The sequence below is a fragment of the Idiotropiscis lumnitzeri genome, chromosome 9, assembly GCF_059441095.1.
Source record: "Idiotropiscis lumnitzeri isolate Australia: NSW breed Sydney's pygmy pipehorse chromosome 9, RoL_Ilum_1.0, whole genome shotgun sequence".
In the NCBI taxonomy this organism is placed as follows: Eukaryota; Metazoa; Chordata; class Actinopteri; order Syngnathiformes; family Syngnathidae; genus Idiotropiscis; species Idiotropiscis lumnitzeri.
In genome coordinates, this window is record NC_142399.1 from 15,640,406 (window position 1) to 15,659,689 (window position 19,284).

Consider the following 19,284-nt stretch of genomic DNA (forward strand, 5'->3'; position numbering starts at 1 on the left):
AAATTTGAAGGGCTCTCGATAGTCCTCGCTAAAAGATAGCCACCCTTTGCGCCTGTCACATTGTCATCCCTTCTTGAAATTATGTAACACTCATTTTCGACAGGCCTTATCTTCCTAGTAGGAGTGCACATTGCATCAATAGCTGTCCCTAATTAAAAAGCCAGCAACCAGTCACAGTTCTCCAACCCTAAGATTTGATTCAAAAAGACAACTGCAGGCCTTGTCTGCACTCTCCCTCTATGAGAAATACGATCTTTTATTAAGCGACTTGTAGGTTGAATGCCAAAGGTCATACTGATCATGATTGGTTGTGCTAGAAAAGACCGGCATGTACTGGCTGATAACAGTTTTCAAGTCTGCTATGGAAATGAGAGTCACCTTTAGCCCTCTCTGTCTTTTGTGTTTTAAAGCGGGGATCCAGAATGATAGAGTGCAGCAGTCACGGGCCAGGGTGAAGGCCAGGTGCCCAAACGTCATGATTGCCAAAGGTTTTGATCAATTTCTAGACTGTCTCAACAGAGTGGGGGAAGTGGGACTTGTGTTGTGTGAAACGAAGACACCAGCACACAAATACAGTCACCCAATTAAAAGACAGTGACAAAAAAGCCGATGGCGGCACGGGAGGGAGGCAGTTTACACAGTATGCCCTCATTTCTACCCGTCTTTCTCGGGGGCTCACAGCTGACTGGGGAGCAGCTGGCGAGATGGCAGGTGGCACAAGTAACGCTGCTACTACCCACTTTAACTACATTTCTCAGTAGCACGTTTGCAGCGTCGCTGTTTTCAACATCAAATAGCTTCTCAGAAGTGAAGCAATATTTATAATCCCATTGCGATGGCGCGGTAGGTCTCACAGATGTCACATTTTTCCAGCCAAGTCATAATTTTAACACCTTTCTTCTGTTTGATGTCGCATGTTGCTTAGCTATATTCATGCTGAAACCTGCTCTAGACGCTGGCTCCAGCATACTTTGTGGAACGGTACGGAATAGCACACAATTAGAGACAGTTAGCAGAGGAGGGGCCAGAGGTGTGTCAGAGGCCAAATTCATGCTAGTTATCGATTTTCACAGAAAACGTAGACGTTCCAATTTCCAACAACTGCTGTCGACATACTATATGATGCGCTGCAGATATTTAAAAACACAAATTTAGGTACGCCCCGAAGTTAACACAACAATCGCCAACTAAAATAGTCTTCACCACATACTGTAGCACGAAAGAGCAAAATGTTTTAGAAAGCAGTGCAACAAAATTGCATGCATGTGTGTTTTGTGGGTGCGCATGTCATCCGTCCCCTAAGTGATCAAAAGTTGACAAATATTACAACAAAACAGATGGCCTCAAAACGCTACGGTGGACGAGAGAAAGCGCAAAACAGTCAGACGTGGAGTCTGGTCAGCTCAAGTTTAACATTCTTGAAATGACCAAAAATGAATCAGGATGATGGGCCACATTTACTTCCATAAACACACAGTGTCACAAGACCTCATGTTTTGTGCGCGTGGGTGTCACTTCAGGGGTGCATTTTGTTCACATTAGAAGTCATCATTTGTTTTTCTAATTTGAACTACTATTTTTTTAAAGGTTTGGTTTTACAAACAGTCTGAATAGGGCATTTGACCCAGCTGTGGGGATGCCCCTTTTACACTGAATCATAATATTCATGTACTGTATTTCAAATGATCCTGTTCAGATGTGAAATGTACCAAACAGGTATTGTTAGATATTCCTATATAAAAAAAAAAATCCATTTAATATTTTAAACAACATCCCAACTTCATTGCCTTCGGGGTTTATAAATGATTGAACCAAGATATTTGAAAATGTTTCATGAGATAAAAATAGTTTGAGTTAATTATGTATTTACTTTAAGGTATTCTAGAATACATTATCTGACACCTGGCTGGCAGAGGGGAGGAACAGTGTTTGAAACCTTGTCTCTTATGGCACAGCTAAATGCCCATTACTGTCATCTGTAGCTCAAATGAAGCTCTAATGGATTAAACGACACTGGAAAATATGTCATGTAGTGTATTAAAATTGAAGAAAGACATAACATTTTTGGCCCATGTTGAGACCTCATCTTCAATTAGTACTACACAATTTGAAAATGATCCAAGAAAAATAATGACTTGTTCCTCACAGTAAAAAAAATAAAAATATGGCACCAGACGCAAAAGACAATCTGCCGGGTTTCCCAATTGGCCTACCATTAGGAGAGTACTCTAAGAGCACAGATATCAACCAAGTCTTAAATTTGGCAGGTGCAAAATTGACAAACACCTCCAAATGGGAATCTTAATAGGTACAGATACTAAATCAATTTGACATTCAGAACATCTTAGTCAGTTAAGACATCTTAAATAAGGAATGAGTGTCTCTGCAACTACAGCAGGCAGTTTGTTCGTGATTATTTATAATTAGTGTCAAACAGTTGACACAAACAAATTTACATTTTTGTCACACATAATTAAGCACAAACAATAAACAGCGCTATTGCAGTCTTCTGTCAAACTACCAGAGGAGTGTACATCAGTTGAATAACAATTGTTTCATAACAACACTACTCTGTATGACAACATGTGAGGAAATTGCCTATATTAAAAAAAAAACAAACAAACATTTTAATACATTTTTTTTGCAGCTCTAAACAGGGAGAAATCACTCTGCATCCCCTTCGTGGTTATTGGCCAATAGCCGTCAGTTTTAGAAAGGTTTCAGAGATAGAAGGGGATAACTGGAAGTGCCCCACCTTTGCCCTTTCACACCAAAGCACAGCTGTAGGCAGCAATTTGATATAGATGAGCCACAGCTACAAAATGTGCAGTATGTTGATGTGATATGACACACAGCCGAAGCTGTGAATGGTTAAGTCAGAGGATAGCGAGGAGGCTGCATGGCTGCCTACTCACATTCAAAACAATTGCAAGTGAGAGCTCAGTATAATCGTGCCAACGCTTCGCAGCAAACCAAAAGCATTGCGAATAACTGATTACTCATGTCCTCTAGAAAGTCTTTTATTTTCAGTCAGCAGAATATGTAATTAAATTTTCCGGTACACAAAGAGACTTATACAACTAAAATACTAAAAAGAGGGGGGTTTGCTATAATTACTTGTCTTTAGCTTGGGCTTCATGACCTCTGCCAAGTGCAAAAGCGTAAGAGTGGGAGGTTCTGTTTTCATTGCTATTGGTTATGTTCATTTGTTAAAACAGTTAAAGAAATACTAGATGTAGGATTTCTATGAAACTTTGTGGAGGCGTAGACAAGTCTTTGAGAACTATAACCCATAATATTTTGCTGCATATCTGTCTCCAAAATGAAGACGGTTGGAATGGAAAAAAAAATCTACCCCAACAACAAAACAAGACATGGTCTTGATCCTATGTCATCCTTCTGTGCAGGACCAAGATTCCTTTTAGAATGTGAGAGGAAGCTGCAATTGGGTGTGCGCCTCGGGGTAATTCCTAGCCATGCACTCTTGTCAAAGTACAAGCTGCCGATTGCCACATATTGCTTACACCAATGTGGTTAGAAAAACATGCACATATACAGTGCTTCCTTCTTCTTGGTTTTAGTTTTGCTATTCAAGATTGCATTTTAATCTTAATAGACTTAAATAACTACCTCAGGAAGGTACATGTGGAGGATGGGGGATGAGATGTTTAAAAAAAAAAAAAAAAGAAAAAAAGGACGGACTAAGCAAGGACATAAGTGGATTTTCGTCCGTCCTTTTAATTGTCCCTAACCGGGTCAAGAACCGCGTGAATAGAATTCAAATATTTGAACTTGGAGCAGAAGTAAATTTTGTAAAGCCATTTCGTGTACTGGAGAGTGATATAGAGAGAGTGATAGAGAGAGAGAGAGAGCAAGAAAGAGAGCAAGTGAGCTAAAACGCAGAAACAAGATGCGCGACTTTGTGAAGAAACAATTGAGAGCCAAAATAATTATCTGAAGTTGAGTTTAATTTGAGCAAAGAGATGAAGTGCAATAAATACAGCCCTCTCTACAGTGCGACCCCGGTACGAACTCATCTGTGAATATGCCTTGTACAACAACAAGAGTCTGAGAATGGTTCCTGTACGCTCTGCAACTATAGCTGCGTTCACCATCGTTTGTGGAAAAAAAAGCGACTTCCGGTGTTTATACTATAGATAATAAATCATTTTTATAACGTGAAGACTATTAATTCAAAGCAGCTAATGTATGTACAAATGAGTTTTTATGGCTAAATTCAGCTTTTAATAAGGAGTTTTTTTTGTAGTCCAGAAACTACAGTCGGTTGATGTAAATATGAAATTATCCAGTTAATGAGCTTTAAAAAATGTTCATGAATAATGAAACCTCTGCTGTCAACCTCTCATCATGCAAGGACACTTTTTTGGGGGGAGTGGAAAGAACGTGCTGGTGAAATGCAAGGATGGAAGCACTTTAAAAGGACGCACGGCGGTTATTTTATGAACAAGGATGGAGCGATGATGGTCGAAGGGTGCCTCTGTCGTGGACGGAGGACGGACCAGCAAAATAGGGTAAAGTGCGCATCCGCTCATAAGTACGAGGGTGAAACTTAAAATCAAAGTTCTAAAAGTGCATGGAACATTTGGATGTATGAGCTCAACGACAGCAAAAACAAAACAAATCTCATCACACAAGGGCATATTTTGAAAATTCTTTGACAAAGTAACATTTATTTGGGTAGCTTTATCAAACTCTCAATTGCTTTACGAATTCTATCTTCAAAACTACACAATGCTGAAGGTTGTGTTGCACACGAGTTAAAATAATTCCTGCCTTCAACTCAATCAAAGATTGTATTTTGCCGACGGAAATGAGTGAACATGGAAAAGCATCACGACAGTCAACATCACACTGACAGTTACAAAGACAAAGGCATCCCATGAACGTTTAAAAAAAGCACAACTTGCTTAAGCAAAGTGTTTGGTGACTACGGTGGTATGATTTGTGTCCTTTCGACTCAAATAGGAGGACACACCAGTCAAGAGAGTTAAACTGGGTTTAAAATTTTTGCCCAAGAAGATCCCTGATTGTAACCATTTTTTGATTTCACATGACACACGTTTGTTGCTAAGGGTGGATTTTCGCCTAACAGATGTGGTGCAATAGGATGGTGATTACAACAACCTCTGCACTCCCATGAAAGCCAAGGGCTACATCAAATACATCTCTGTATCAAACAGTGCAGTTCTTCACCACTGCAAACAACAAACACATAAATGGAAGGTAATACAATTCAAAGTATAGAAAAAGGAGCATTCATATGAAAATGTAAACCGAGTTGATAAATGACATCTACTGATGATTTGCTTTCTCTTTCTTTATGCCATTTTTTGTTTTTATCTTGCAACGTTTATTTGTTCAATAAATCAATCAAGAAGATGACGACATACTAAGAGATTGAAGCCTTCTGTAAAATACTGTTTAGTGCACATCATTTTATAGATCAACATGTATAAGTACACAATTTTGAGGGAGATTGTTGGTCCCTGGAAAAAAAACATTTCTAATGTGGGTCTTGAGATGAATACATTTAACAAATCCCGGATTTTATGGATAGAACTCTTGGGGGATATTGTTTAACCTAATATCACAAGTATAACTGAATCCCGAAACAATCGGTTTGAACAAGATGAAAATGGACAATTGTGAACAAATTCCAATTCGAGACTCACACACGCATTGCCCATTCAAACACCTACCATCTCACTACATCACAAAAAAGATTACAACCCCTGCTGTTCTTTTTGGGAAGACAACATTTTGAAACAATGCAAATAGTATTTTATTGAACCAAATACACTGTGGCGCAATTCTCAAGGAATAACTTGACTGACCTGGTCACTGTTGCTATGTTATAATGATACAAGGACAGGAAACAAGCAAGCACCCACAACACAATTTCACAATTGGTCTACGACAATGCAACGCTGTTCACCAAAACTAGTTGCTGACAGGCGGCCGTTCATGAAAACTAGTTGAAAAACCTTGCACACTGCACGACAGAACAGTGGCGTTCGGCCAAGTCGCTCAATGTACGGTGGGTTTCAGTTCCCCTAGGATCTCTACATCTTGGAAGACTTTTCGTGTAGTTCTATGCAGAAATGTGAATGGAAAACATTTCGGGAAGGTCGATTTTTTCTGTTCCAGCTTGATTGAGCCCCAGTGCACGAAGCCAATCCATATAGGTATTTTCAAATGATTTTCGTATGGAAAACGTGATACACCTAAACTCCATTAAGCAGTTTCAGAATGAACTACAATAAATCTCAGAAAAGTCAACCACACCAGATTAATCTTTTCTCCTTTTACTGTACAACAATTATCCAATCTACCCATGAAAGGACATTCTAGTCTTTCTAGTTATGACTGAACACCAGTTGTTGAAGTCAGCATATTCAAGACATTATATTGCTGAATAAATATGCAATTACTAATTACCATGTCGGCAGTTCTCAGTGACCTTAGAAACACACAAAAGAGGCAGCAGAGGTGCGTTTTGGTTGGGGTGTGGGGTGGATAGAAGCTTGTCACAGTGATGGAGACAAATGACGAGGCTGCATTGCTGTAAACGAGTGAGTCAGCCCTCCCCGCAGACAGACAAGGCCATGGAAGACTGGGGCTTTGGGGGGGGAGCAAACGGAACTGTTCATGGTGCTGAAATTTGGTAAATTCAAGAACAGCTCTGCTCATCGGAATTTAGAGGTAGACATATGGGAAAGCTGTCCTAACATAGCTGAGAGTTGAATAATTGTTGTGGAGTGTAATAGGTTTATGACGAAAATTTCACCCTAATTGCATACATGGAAAAGCAAACAGCCATTTATGAGGGATTTAAAACTTAGATCCCAGATCATAATTTCAGCACTGTGTATGTCTTTCAGATCACAACTCCAAGGGGGTCTCAGGGAAGTACTTTTATTGCCATCATAAAGCCTCAGTCAGTCCCTCGGGACAATTGTGTTGGGGTGTCGAGTTATTGGTAGACACCACCTCATCGACAAACACAGAATAACAGAACTCCATGTGAGATGAATGTGAAATGACTAGAATCATGTTTCATTCTATGGAATGACAGGTATTTTTGCTGTATCACTTTGAAGCACAGAAAGTGATCCAGTTACATTTTGAAAGTGATGTAACTACTGTGTTTGTGGTATATATCACTTCCGCGCTTCTTATTGCCTTACTGTCACAGCAATGGAACTAATTTTACAGCAAGTTGACCTGATTTTCCTCATGGAGCACTGCAGCATTGAATAGAGTGGCATTATTCCCTTATACTCACAGTGCCTATTTTCCAATAAATTGCTTAAAATGGACAACTCAGAGGCCAGCATTCTGATGAAATTCTCTAAGCGTGACATGACACGATAAAGCAACAGGTCTGATGCTGGCAAAAGCCTTCCAAGCAAATAAGTCGATTACACAGACTGTCGTGGCAGAAAAGGAACACTATCAAAAACATTTTTGATGAAACCGAAGAGAGCGTGATGTCACAGGTCTGTTAACAGGGGTCTTTTTCGCGGGCACTGCAGAGAGCAGGCGGGTGTGGTGACTGCATTCACTGACGCGCAATCCCAAACGCAAAAGGTTTCCAGCAGACCGTTGAGATGCACACAGTTCAAACCTCACGCCTGCACATTACACGACAGACGTGTATTAAAGTTCACGTCGTTGATTAGAAGCCAGAAAATAACAAACGTCGCGTTATATCCCGCTTCCAAGAGCCCGGAGGTGCACGCTAAGTGCGCGCCTCCACGAGCCGGTATTTCCGAGAAAAATGCACGCAATTGCAATATGACATCTGCTTCGATCTACTAACAGTTTAGTATTCTCCACGGACATCACACACACTCAACACCCACCACCACCATCACTACGCCGAGAGCACACGCACACGCTGCCTGTATGGCCACACTTTGTCATTCCTATGCGGCGTTTTGCAGCCAGCATATTTCCAACAAGCTGGCTCGAGCTCATAAAATATGCAGGTAAACGGCAACTTGGAAAGCAGCGACAAGCATTTCAAGCACATCCCTTTTCATGCTCCGCCGAGAACTGACCTCCCAGTCTAACGAATCCCACTCTTCGGTAAACATCCGGAGGATTTCTTTTCATCCAAAAAATAAAATAAAATAATAATCAGACCAGGTGCAAAAGCGGCTCTGTGCATGGAGCGACTCGGGCGATGCGATTGCCAGTTGCGCTTTGGTTATTATCCTTATGAAATCAGCGTGAAGAGGGAACGTCGTCTGGAGGAGGCATCTCGCCGGCGTCGAGATCAACTTGAGCGGCACAAATGAGCCATGCTAGGCTTCATAGTCCAACATTTTCTCTCGGCGCGGTGGTTGCGACCAATTAAAACACCACTTGCGCTCCAAGGCGAATAGCTCCTGACAAGGCGCTCCTTGCCTCTCAGACCATCGCTTCTATTCCTAGCCTCTTTATGGGAGAGAAAAAAAAATCACCCTTAATAAATAATAATAATAAAAAAAAGCTATTCCTTATTTCCGGGATATTTACAGCATTTTGCGTGTATGCACAGGCCTACAGCATATATTTAAAAATATAATCCACGCATTTGACGAATCGGCGGAGAAAGCCAACAACAAAGGGAGCTTTTAAATACCCTCCTCGTAAAAGCTTTCCCAACACGTGACTCCAGAAATTCTTTATTGGGAAACGATGTTTTCGACCCATAACAGGCTCGAAGAAGTAGAATAGGAAGGAGGGAGGGTGCTAACATGAATGACACTGCCATCTCATATCCTACTCACCATGAGCACGGCAAAGTTATTTAGATGGGTGCAATGAATGGTGGTCGTGTTTCCACCGGAGCCTGTTATGTGGCAACCCTCTGCCCTCCAGCCACCATGCCCATCCAGCAGGTCAAAGTCCCAATAGGCTGCGGTGGGTTCTACCCCCAGTGCGAAGTGCCTGAGTGCAATTGTGACGGAGTGCACGGCGCTCCCCAGGCTGCAGCCATCTGCCGGAAAAAAAGAGGGGGTCTATTCAGTATAAGAAATCAAAAAGTCGACGAGTGCACTTGGTAAAAAAAAGTGTGATCTTAAATTAACACGCATGCATGCACACGGGTGATGCCAAACAGTGCAAGCTGCGGTACCAGAAGTGCAATGCAGTGGTGCAAAATACATAAATAAATCAGGACACGTGTGGCGTAGTATTTATTTGGAAGACGAATGTAAGCAAATATTTTAAGCATGTGGCGCCGTAACAAGACGGCGCGTCGACATACCCGAACGACGGTCAAATGGATTTCCACTTACCTAATTTGGTGAAAGCAACTGGTGTTGACACGCTCCTACGCTTCCCATCATCCGCGAGATTGGACGAATTCCCCGTGCACGGGAAGAGTTTGCCATTGCGGAATACGATGAACTGCAGCCTGCAAGTGGAGTTATCAACAGATTGCAAGGCAGAGGAGGAGGTGTGCGGAGCAGCCAGAGGTAAATGGATGGAGGCGACTGCCACGGAGTTCTGCGGATTGAACGCAAAAAAAAGATGATCAACATTTAATAGTGGTCGTGTGCCCAATTTACCAAGGGAGACGTGGAAAAACACTCACGTTGAAAAAAAAGATAAATGGCTTTGTTATCGTCTGTGGAAGAAACCATAAAACACAAGAGACCAAGGCAGTGAGAATCCCTTTTGAAGCGTGCCTATTTGGTCAGACTCCCTGCCGCAGAGGTGGAAATGGTTCTTACCATTTCAGCTTGAGGGCACATCAGCACTGGCGTTTGATTTAAAGAGACAACTGGTCTGACTTTATCTTCTTTTCACATGTTGAAACAACCCCCCTCTCCCCCCGAAGAAAACTGGTAACACTGAGGGTTTTTGAGTCAAATATAATATTGAAAGAATACAAACACACCACAAATTGAACCAGGAGACATCAACATGTATTCATTTAAGTATGGATTTGCAGTATTGTGTCTATATGTAATGATTTACTACAGTATGACCTGTGAGTTGTGGTTATTAACATTTGAAATGAAAAAAAAAGTCACAAAGCACTGAGTTGGTCATGAGCACCTCTGCCACACTGTTCAGAGGTTCAGGGTTTGAATCTGGACCCAAGCTTTCCTGGGAGGAGGTTGCATTTTCTCCCTGCACCCGTGTGGGTTTTCTGCAGGGACACCTACCTTCTCAGAACATTCAAAAAACATGTACAGTATGTTAAGTTAATTGACAACTGTCTTTATATGTGAATGGCTTTGTCTACAGGTGCCGGGGTGTCACTAGAAGTAATGGATAGAGGGGCCATGAATAAGCAAACTGCAACAATTTCACAAACAGCCAAATAAAAGACTGAGACAATGCTTTTCAATGTTTGTCTCGAGATGTGATTATTTTTTTTTTATGTATATACACAAGTAGACAAGGCGAACATCATTAACCATTTATATCACTGGCATAAAAAAAAAAAAACATTGACCTCCAAAATAGTCACTTTTAAGGAGACCCCAAAAATGGCAAGTTTTCTCTACCACTGGCATTGAATTGTGAAAGAAAGAAAGTCATTTTGAATACTTTAGATTGGTAAAAAATAAATAACACCCCTGACGTCAGTAATACAACATTTAGGCACTGTTCATTTATAATGTTATTGCAGTCTGTTTTTGATACAGTACACAAACACAAATTATGATATATTTTAAATGTAGTATTTACAAAGTACTTTGTCATTTGAAATATATTGAGTTATCCATCCCTGTCAGAGTAAATGAGGCTCTTATTGTCAGGTTTGGACAGGAGAAGGAACCAACCGCAGGGAAGCAAGGCAAAGAGCGGTTTCAACAACAACAACAAAAGAAAAAAGAAAATTGAAAGCCAAACAAGGAACCAGTATACTCAAGTTAAAAACAAATCAGAACAAAGATCAAAGTAACAAAGGTAAAGGAATTGGACGAGGGTGATAGTCACCATAAACGACAGCAGTGAGCCGAGGAACTAAATCCAAACAAATTGACGAGACAATGAGGAACACCTGAAAAAGACGCAATGGGTTGGAGAGAGCTGATTGGCTAACACTTGGGAATGGGACGACAAACACAGTTGGACACAATAGGGCTTAACAAGACATACATAGACAACATACAAAGGAACATGAGGAAAAACATGAAACTAGAGTCAAAAACCTAAAACAACAACGACAGACCATGACTACACATGTCAGTGTAAAATGCAAATTGTTCCTGTCAAATTAAAGTAGATCTTAATTGTTTGGATACCATTAATGCACTAGTTTGAGTCAAACCTTCTCCAAATATTTTACTCTCTTGCAAATGTAGATTTTTCTCTGTTTAGATTGTAGAACTTTTGGAGTCAAATGTACTGAATGAAATGCACTGTGTGTTAAATTAAGAAATTATTATTATTTCAAGATTTAAACAATTTAAGACACTTGTATTTGGTGTTTGGCAGTGATTTTTTTTGTGTGAAATGGGTGCCTTGGCTTGATAAAGGTTGAGAAACACCAATCGAATCATTACTCTCTTAAATAAAAATTTGGTGTTAAAAAAAATAAGTCTTATTCGATGCACATTGATTGAATCGTTTCATATTTCATATCCAATGGAGGTGGGAGAGTGTGTGATATATTGTATTACTACCCATTCATAAGATTCATACAGATAAATCTCTTGATGTAAACAACCAGTGTACCTTCACACTGCATGTAAGACAGGTTAAGCGTAGAAAATGAAATTAACTAGCTCGCTAAATTGCATGGGACTTTCTATGTGGATATAAATATCGTCATTCTTACTTTGAATTTATTTGTCGGCAGGGAAATTATGGCTATGGATAGTTTTAATTTTGAAAAAATCAGTTTATCATTTTTATGTTGCTAATTCTGATCCCTCAAGAGAAAATTAATCTTACACATTTGTTTAATTTGTCTGTAGTAGCTCACTTCTGATTTTGTAAGCCGTGGAAATGCATGATTGATATTTTGTTCACGAAACAAATTTGCATTTGAATCTGCTTCATATTCAGTTGCATTGTTCACGCCTTTGTTATGTGGCTGTCTCTTGTCCAGGTCATCATTTGAAATGATAATTGGTGTTCCCCCCAAATCAAGTACACATTTCGATTCAGTATGCCGTGGCTTGATTTACTTTGTTTACATTTTTACTGAATTTGAACACAGTTACTGATGCAGCTGTCTCAAGAGTGGATGGCTACTCGACAGGCCACAGTTATTCTTTGGAAGTGAGGAAATGTGCTTAAGCATCACTCTTCCACACTGCAAACACCACGAATATTGAGATGATGATGATTATTAAGCGTCAGGTTGGTCAGCTATAGGTTTCTGCGTTGAACGATTCTCTAAAGGCTTTTGATTCTCATCAGGGTTCGTTCAAGGTCATAAAGAGTCGCAAAGATGTTGGACAGACAACATTTTTAATGGTCGCAAACTGCTTTTACTTTTTGGAACATGTTAGATATGTATTTGTGAAAAGCAAGTCTGATGGCAACCGTTTAGGAGCACTGAAGAAAAAACAACAGCACAAACACTCGTGGCTCAGTCAGATACGGGATTTAGAGACAACACGAGACGGATGGCAACTATTTGAGACAGTAAATATTTGACGCTCCTTTACTTGTGAATTCTATGCGGAATGCGTCGATATATAATGGAACCACGGTCACGTGGTCTTTAGCGTTGGTGAATCAAAACAAACATTGGTGACACAGGTGTTTACAAATCCTTATGATAGCTTTGCAAAAACTTGCTTCTGTTAGTAAAATCATGGATTATTTTTGTTCAAAATTCAATGTTGCAAATTTTCTTGCAAAAAAAAAATGTGCGACACTGACACGAACTGTTTGTGAACATGTTTACAACTTCCTTTGCGGGAACTTGGAGAATTGATCCTTGTTCTTAATATCCAGTTCCACCAAGAACGCACAGTCTGCCAAAATAGCACTAAATGACCCCACAAGCTTGTGTGACGCCACAACACCGCCACCCTCAGGTAGAACATTTCTGAATTTGAGGCGTATTGACGTGGCGTTAGACATCTCCATTCTGTGGTTCTCATTCTTCCCCACATAAACAATGAATGATTCGTTGATGGTTTGCAGCGCCCTGGTAAGTGCCGTACGAAAAATGATTTAATGCCATGCTCAATGACCCTCAGTAGAATGAGGGAGGCCCCACCCTCCAAGGAATCAAAAAAGGTGCTGTTTGGCACATAGACACATATTATATACAAATGTGTGTACTGTTAAGTAGTTTGCAGTGTGACAGAACTAAAATATGCAACATTGAGATGCATTTCTAATCCAGTGGAACCTTGTGTTTGAACCGCTAAATGATGGCCAAACGGGTTATAGGAGACTAACTCACGAAACAGTCATCTTTGTGTTGCTGTGTCGCGGCTCCATCAGTCAGTCAAAATATGTCCTTGTAGTCCACGGTGCAAAAAAAAAAAAAAGATTGGGTACTGGACTGCCGCCCTAGAGAAGTGTGTGAAACTAGCTGATCACACATGTGACAAGTCAGAAGTGGTCAATTTATTTTTTGAACGTGCGATGCAACTCATTTGTGTATTTAATGTATTTATTTTAAATTGTCAATTAATTTTGTATTAACAAGCTTCCATTGTGTAGCCCAAGTACGTTGTTTATTTGGTTATATTGAAATTACATCCATATATGCCATTATGTCCATAGAGGAAATGTGAAAATGAGCAAAGTTCATTTAGTTCTAGAGAAATAGCTTCACTACAATACAATACTTTCAATTTTCACTATTTCATCACTTTCACTTTCATCACTTCCATTCGTGTACTTTGCACTAATTCGCTAGCTGACAGCCAATCATATATATATATATATATATATATACATATATATATAGATAGATAGATAGATAGATAGATAGATAGATAGATAGATAGATAGATAGATAGTTACGTGTGTGTGTGTGTGTGTGAGAGAGAGAGAGAGAGAGAGATGAGCACAAGCATAACAGCTTGAGCCTTGGCTTGCAGAACTGCTGATGAGCAGAATGGGAGATTTGCATAATTATTGTTGTAAATGGGTAGACCCATAAGCAGAAACATGGTCAAAGACATTGTGACCATGACAAATAGGTGAGTGACGGCGAATAACATTTACACTCCTCAGGCGTTTTCTGACTCCTTCTGTTACGTCAAAGGCTTGGGACACATAAAGACATTCACTTGACTGCAACATATGGGCAGCAGTGAAAAACACTGTTGATTAGAAGCAGTTAATCTATTGTGTGCAAATGCAAGGGCCGGTTTACCATTAGGTAAACACAGGGAATTGCCCGGGGCCCCGAGACTTCCAGGAAAACCCCATAAAAAATCATTAAAGACCCTGTAAAGTGAATTTGGAGATTTGCTTCTCAAGCCATTACACATATTTACAGATAACTGCTGAAGATGTGGGCAAAGTATGAGAGCTATGTAGTGGTCAATTGTGATGTAGCATGGCACTGTTAAGTACAACTTCATTACTAATTCAACATTAACAACTTCTTTTTTGTGGTTGAAAAGAAGCCGCCGCCAGCTTGGGCCTTTTCAGATGCTAATGTGAGATTCAATTCCGAGGTGAAATTAATGTGAGTTGCTGCATTCTTTGAGATGGTATTATTTAACCTTTTAGTGCATTGGAACAACCATGTGCATGTGTATGTTGACGTGTGTGTGCGGGTGTGTTAGTATGTGTTACTCTTGGTTATTTTTAAACGTGTCTGGTCCTGAGCCTTGACTATCCTCGTAATTAAATATAAGTACCGGTAATAGTTTCAGGCAAAATGTGACCTCAAGTGACCCAAGACGACGTAATTAATGTCTGACAAAGTAAACGTAAGTACATAAAAGATTTGTCAATGCGCCTCCTGTCAGGTATAACCAGTGAAAAACGTTGTCCCACATTCCCTGCTGTCTTGATTGATGTGATTCACTGACATGTGCTGTATAGCTGGCATTGGCCAAGAGTCGCCATGGCAACGTGACCATGAATCTCCATGACAGTCTCTTTCCCCAATAGCCGTGTGTGGAGTGAGCAAGGGCCTCCTGGAGTACTTTCACTTCCACAATAGGAAAGCTGGATACCGCAGTAAAATGAGACTATATTCTGGAGCAAGGTGGATGTCTGCAGCACTTCTTAACCACTTTTCTAATCTCGCCCTTAACATAGATGAATGCAAACGTTTCCAAGGATGGAAAATACTTTTTTTTTTCCTACCTAGATTTCGATGTATGAAAGTCTTTTTTTGCCACGCCACCATAGAAACCCAACACTCCCAGTGTATTCATATTCTTCTTTAAAATGGTAATGGGAACTGCCAGGAGTTCTGGGAAAAACATAACAGCAGAAAGCACAAAGCGATGGAAAGTGCTTTAAATGTACAGTATGTCCTCTTTTTTTAACCATATTAATCCATCCCCACTAATCCGTTGGCTAAACTAAATGAAACTAATGGCTTTGGTGGTAATCTTTATCTCACTAGACTGAGGGTGAACTCACTCGCAACAATGCCAAATGCAAAGTAGACTTTAATTGTAATGTGCTGCTTTGAATTTGTTTGTGGGGGTGTATTGCTATTTCTCGTGGGTGACTCCCTTGCATTAAAAATCCTATGGCAACTAAAAACAACAATGAACAATGCAAATTAAAAGTATGCCCGGAGAACAATTAGGTAAAGTACTGACAAGTTCTTTAGAAGAAACAGTACATGACGGCATAGCCACTTTTCCACCAAACAGTAAAGTTTAGCTCATCAGGTACAACTTGGAATTTCCAATACGTCAGGTGAGGGTGATATGGACATTGCTGCGTAATTCGTGTGACACAAGGCTCTAAATAAGCAGGTTTGAATCGCATTTTGCCCCTCATACAAATACATTGAAAAGCAAAACTATGAACTGGCGTTCAAGTGGTACAGAATGTTGACATTTATTTTTGTCAATTTTAAACAAATGTAATATAAAATCTGGTAATGTGCCTGTTGTGAATGAAATGACTATGTAGTGAAAGATGAGACCTGACCCTTTACTTGGAGCACATTAGCCCCTAATGTATCATTTTAGGGGCACTGGATGAACATTTTTGATTCACACCCTGTAAATTGACATGCCTTTTTACTTTATTACTGATAAATATTTGCAGGACTTACCGTATTTCCAGGACTATAAGGCACACAAGTATATAGGCCGCAGCAACTATTATGAAAAAAAAAAAAAGTATGAAATGTGCAATAAAAATAAGCTGCCTTGCATTGCCATTAATATTAATGCTAAAATAAATAAATAAATTGCCAAATTATTAAAATACTTATTTTGTACTAACACAATGTATTTATGATTTATTTATCTATTTATTTTTTTTTAACTTAAAGGGAGTGGTCCCCAAACATTGAGTGCCACTGACCGTGTGTAGACATATTTTGAAGGACCGGCATTAAAACTGATTAAAAATATCACTCACTAACCGTGATTGTTCAACGTGACCGGCCATATGTGAACTGTTTCGATCTACCATAAGTTAAGTTTTCATCAGCATGCTTCAATTTGTCGTCATGTTGTCGTATTATTGGACTGTGTGAGACAATTTTCTTTTACAGCTTTTTATGTGTTTCATTCAGCGCAAGTGCCTCAGTCTCATGCTGCGGAATTAAGCACAAAGCAAGGATGGAAGATTTATTGGAGAGCGCTCGTGCATCGAATGCACATCCCTATAATCGATCTGTTGAAGTATTAGCATAGTCAGCTCACGCCAATGGTTTAGCTTTCTCCCATCCTCCCCATTTATGTTTGATCAATGAAGGTCTCCTCTCCGTAGTCAACCCCAAACCTCCGGCAGCTACAATGCGATCAAAGCCAAACGACTCACATCCTGTTTGTATATGAGTGTGTGGGGAAAAAAGAGGCTTGTATTTCTAAATCAAAGTCATCAATCCGATAAAAATGACCACCTTGTCAGGCATTTCTCTAATAACTTTGATGGCAGCGCTTGTGAGAATTTCACTTAAGATATACAGACATTCCAGATGTCTACTGCCCACCAGGGCTTTGAAGAAAATACATCAACCAAGCTTAATCGAAATGTACTGCGGATCTCAACTCAGTTTGAAGAGAACTGTGACTGACTGATTCAGGTTGTGGTGCGACTGTATGTAATGTATATACATTATTAAAATCATTGGAGCTGTCTTATGTGGCCATTGTGGTTTGAACTGAATTCTTGAATGGCCCTCCTACTCCCTTTCACTTGTTTGGCAATGAAAGTTTGCAAGTGCAATCTGGATTCTAGGACATGAGGTGTTTTTTTTTCTCTGAAGGGTACTCTTATTTTATTGTTTGGGCGGATCAAACTTATTCTCTTATATCATGAGTCACAAATGTCAAATTCAAGGTTATGTCCGGAGAGTTAGAAATTAAATTGACATCTTGGAACTGCAGGGGGCTGCAAAAACTCAAACAACTAAACCAAGTAATGGGGAGACTGAAGGATTTACAGGCCAAAATAATCTTCCTGTGAACGCGTGAAGAATTAAAGATCAAGAGGAGCTGACCGGGGGGGCGGTGTATTCACCACCCAGGTCATGATACATATACATGGGTCCATTCCACTTGGTGTCATAACTCAGATCATAACAGATAAACTGCCAGATTTTTTGATAATTTACGAAACTCTTGACTAAACGCTTTAATCTGGTCTACAAACCACGACGACCCAAACTTTTTTTTTTGTCAACACTGTTGTCTCTCTTATAGGCAGAATCAACATACTTCCTAAACTGCTATACGAACTTAAAACTATCCCAATGCTACCTCCCAAACCCCTTTTTTCCCCGAAATTAAAAAGCAGCTCAATGATTTCATGTGGTACACAAAGAGACCCAAGCTTCAGCTCTAATATTCGATGGAACGACTTGTCTGTTCAGATGAGGAAACACATTTTATTTTACTGCGGAGGGATCCGTGCCATGGAGGGACAAGGAGCCAAACTCCTTAAAGCTCCCACTCTCTGCTTATTTATCCTCAGATGAGCCTAAAAATCTGAAAAGGTCTTCCTCCAATCCTTTTGTACAAAACATGATTGGTGTCTGGCAGGAGTCGGGAAATACTTAAAAGATCCCGCTTTCTTTTCGTATTGTAGCCCAAAAGGGTTTTTTGTTTTTTTTTTTAGCCCAGGGAAAACAGATGCAGGGTTTAAAGTATGGCCAGATAATGGGGCACAATAAATACAAGACATTTATGGTTGTAATGGGAATATTCTGACATCGAGGCGTAGAGGAGGAAATATTCCTAGTAAACACTTTTTCAAAGAGTTTTATGAGAGCAAATAAAAATCAATATATGTTCTACGCACCCCCTACGAGGCTTGAGGAAAAGAGGACAAAGACTCCTTTTGGAAAGGGCATCATCTCGGAATTTCATGACTTTCTAAAACAGCGGGGGTCAAACTCCAGTCTTCGAGGGCCAGTGTCCTGCATGTTTGCCACCTCTCCCGGCTGCAACACACCTGATTCAAATGAGCAGGGTAGCAAAATTTTAGAGATTCAAAGCATGCTGGAAAGCGGCCCTTCAGGACGGAATCTTGACACCCCTGTACTAAAAAAAACTTCCTCGACTGAGTCTTCTGATCCCAACCTGAAGGCATGGAATTTGGATTGGTAGGTGAAATTAACTTCGTAACAGTGGCATATCGCATGTAAAACAGCTCAGACAAGCGCAAGTAATACTCGTTTGAGACTTAAACAATATAATTGGCTAATGAGGGTATACATAAACCAAAAAATTGAGTAGATTTAATGTGTATTTTCCTGACATGTGTAATAGGTGTGGAGTACATAAAGGATCCCTAAGGGGATTCTGGGAAGAGATTTGATTAAAGGGTCAGGAGATCACGATTAGACTTGAGCTAGGGCCAAAGATCTTCACAGTCGACGTATACCGTAATTTGAAAAGCCATCAAAGAATTATTTTGAACATGAGCCTTTTACAGGCTAAGAGGGTAATAACTTTAACATGGAAAATTAGGGCTAAGTCAGGTATTGGAATGTGGTTTAGGGAATTATCTTATTGTTTACCACTGAAAAAAAATCTCTCTATTCTTAAAAAAAAGCAGGAAACATTTCAAGAAGTGTGGGAGCGTTTTATTCAATATGTTATGAACTATGACGTGTATCATTTTTGGAATGAATCTGCAGTGGAATTGAGGTATTATAAGTCATGAACAACCATGTTTCATACTGTA

General features: G+C 39.9%; 1 protein-coding gene across 1 annotated transcript in view; it reads right to left on the reverse strand.

The window, feature by feature from the left end:
* Positions 1–19,284, reverse strand: part of adgra1b (adhesion G protein-coupled receptor A1b) — a 157,203-nt gene that overhangs the window by 48,407 nt on the left and 89,512 nt on the right. Inside the window, exons 13-14 of the mRNA XM_088305075.1 lie at positions 9,309–9,519; positions 8,799–9,007 (exon numbers count right to left, since the gene is read on the reverse strand). Coding sequence (XP_088161201.1) covers positions 8,799–9,007; positions 9,309–9,519 — 420 coding nt within the window. The remainder of the gene's footprint in view (positions 1–8,798; positions 9,008–9,308; positions 9,520–19,284) is intronic.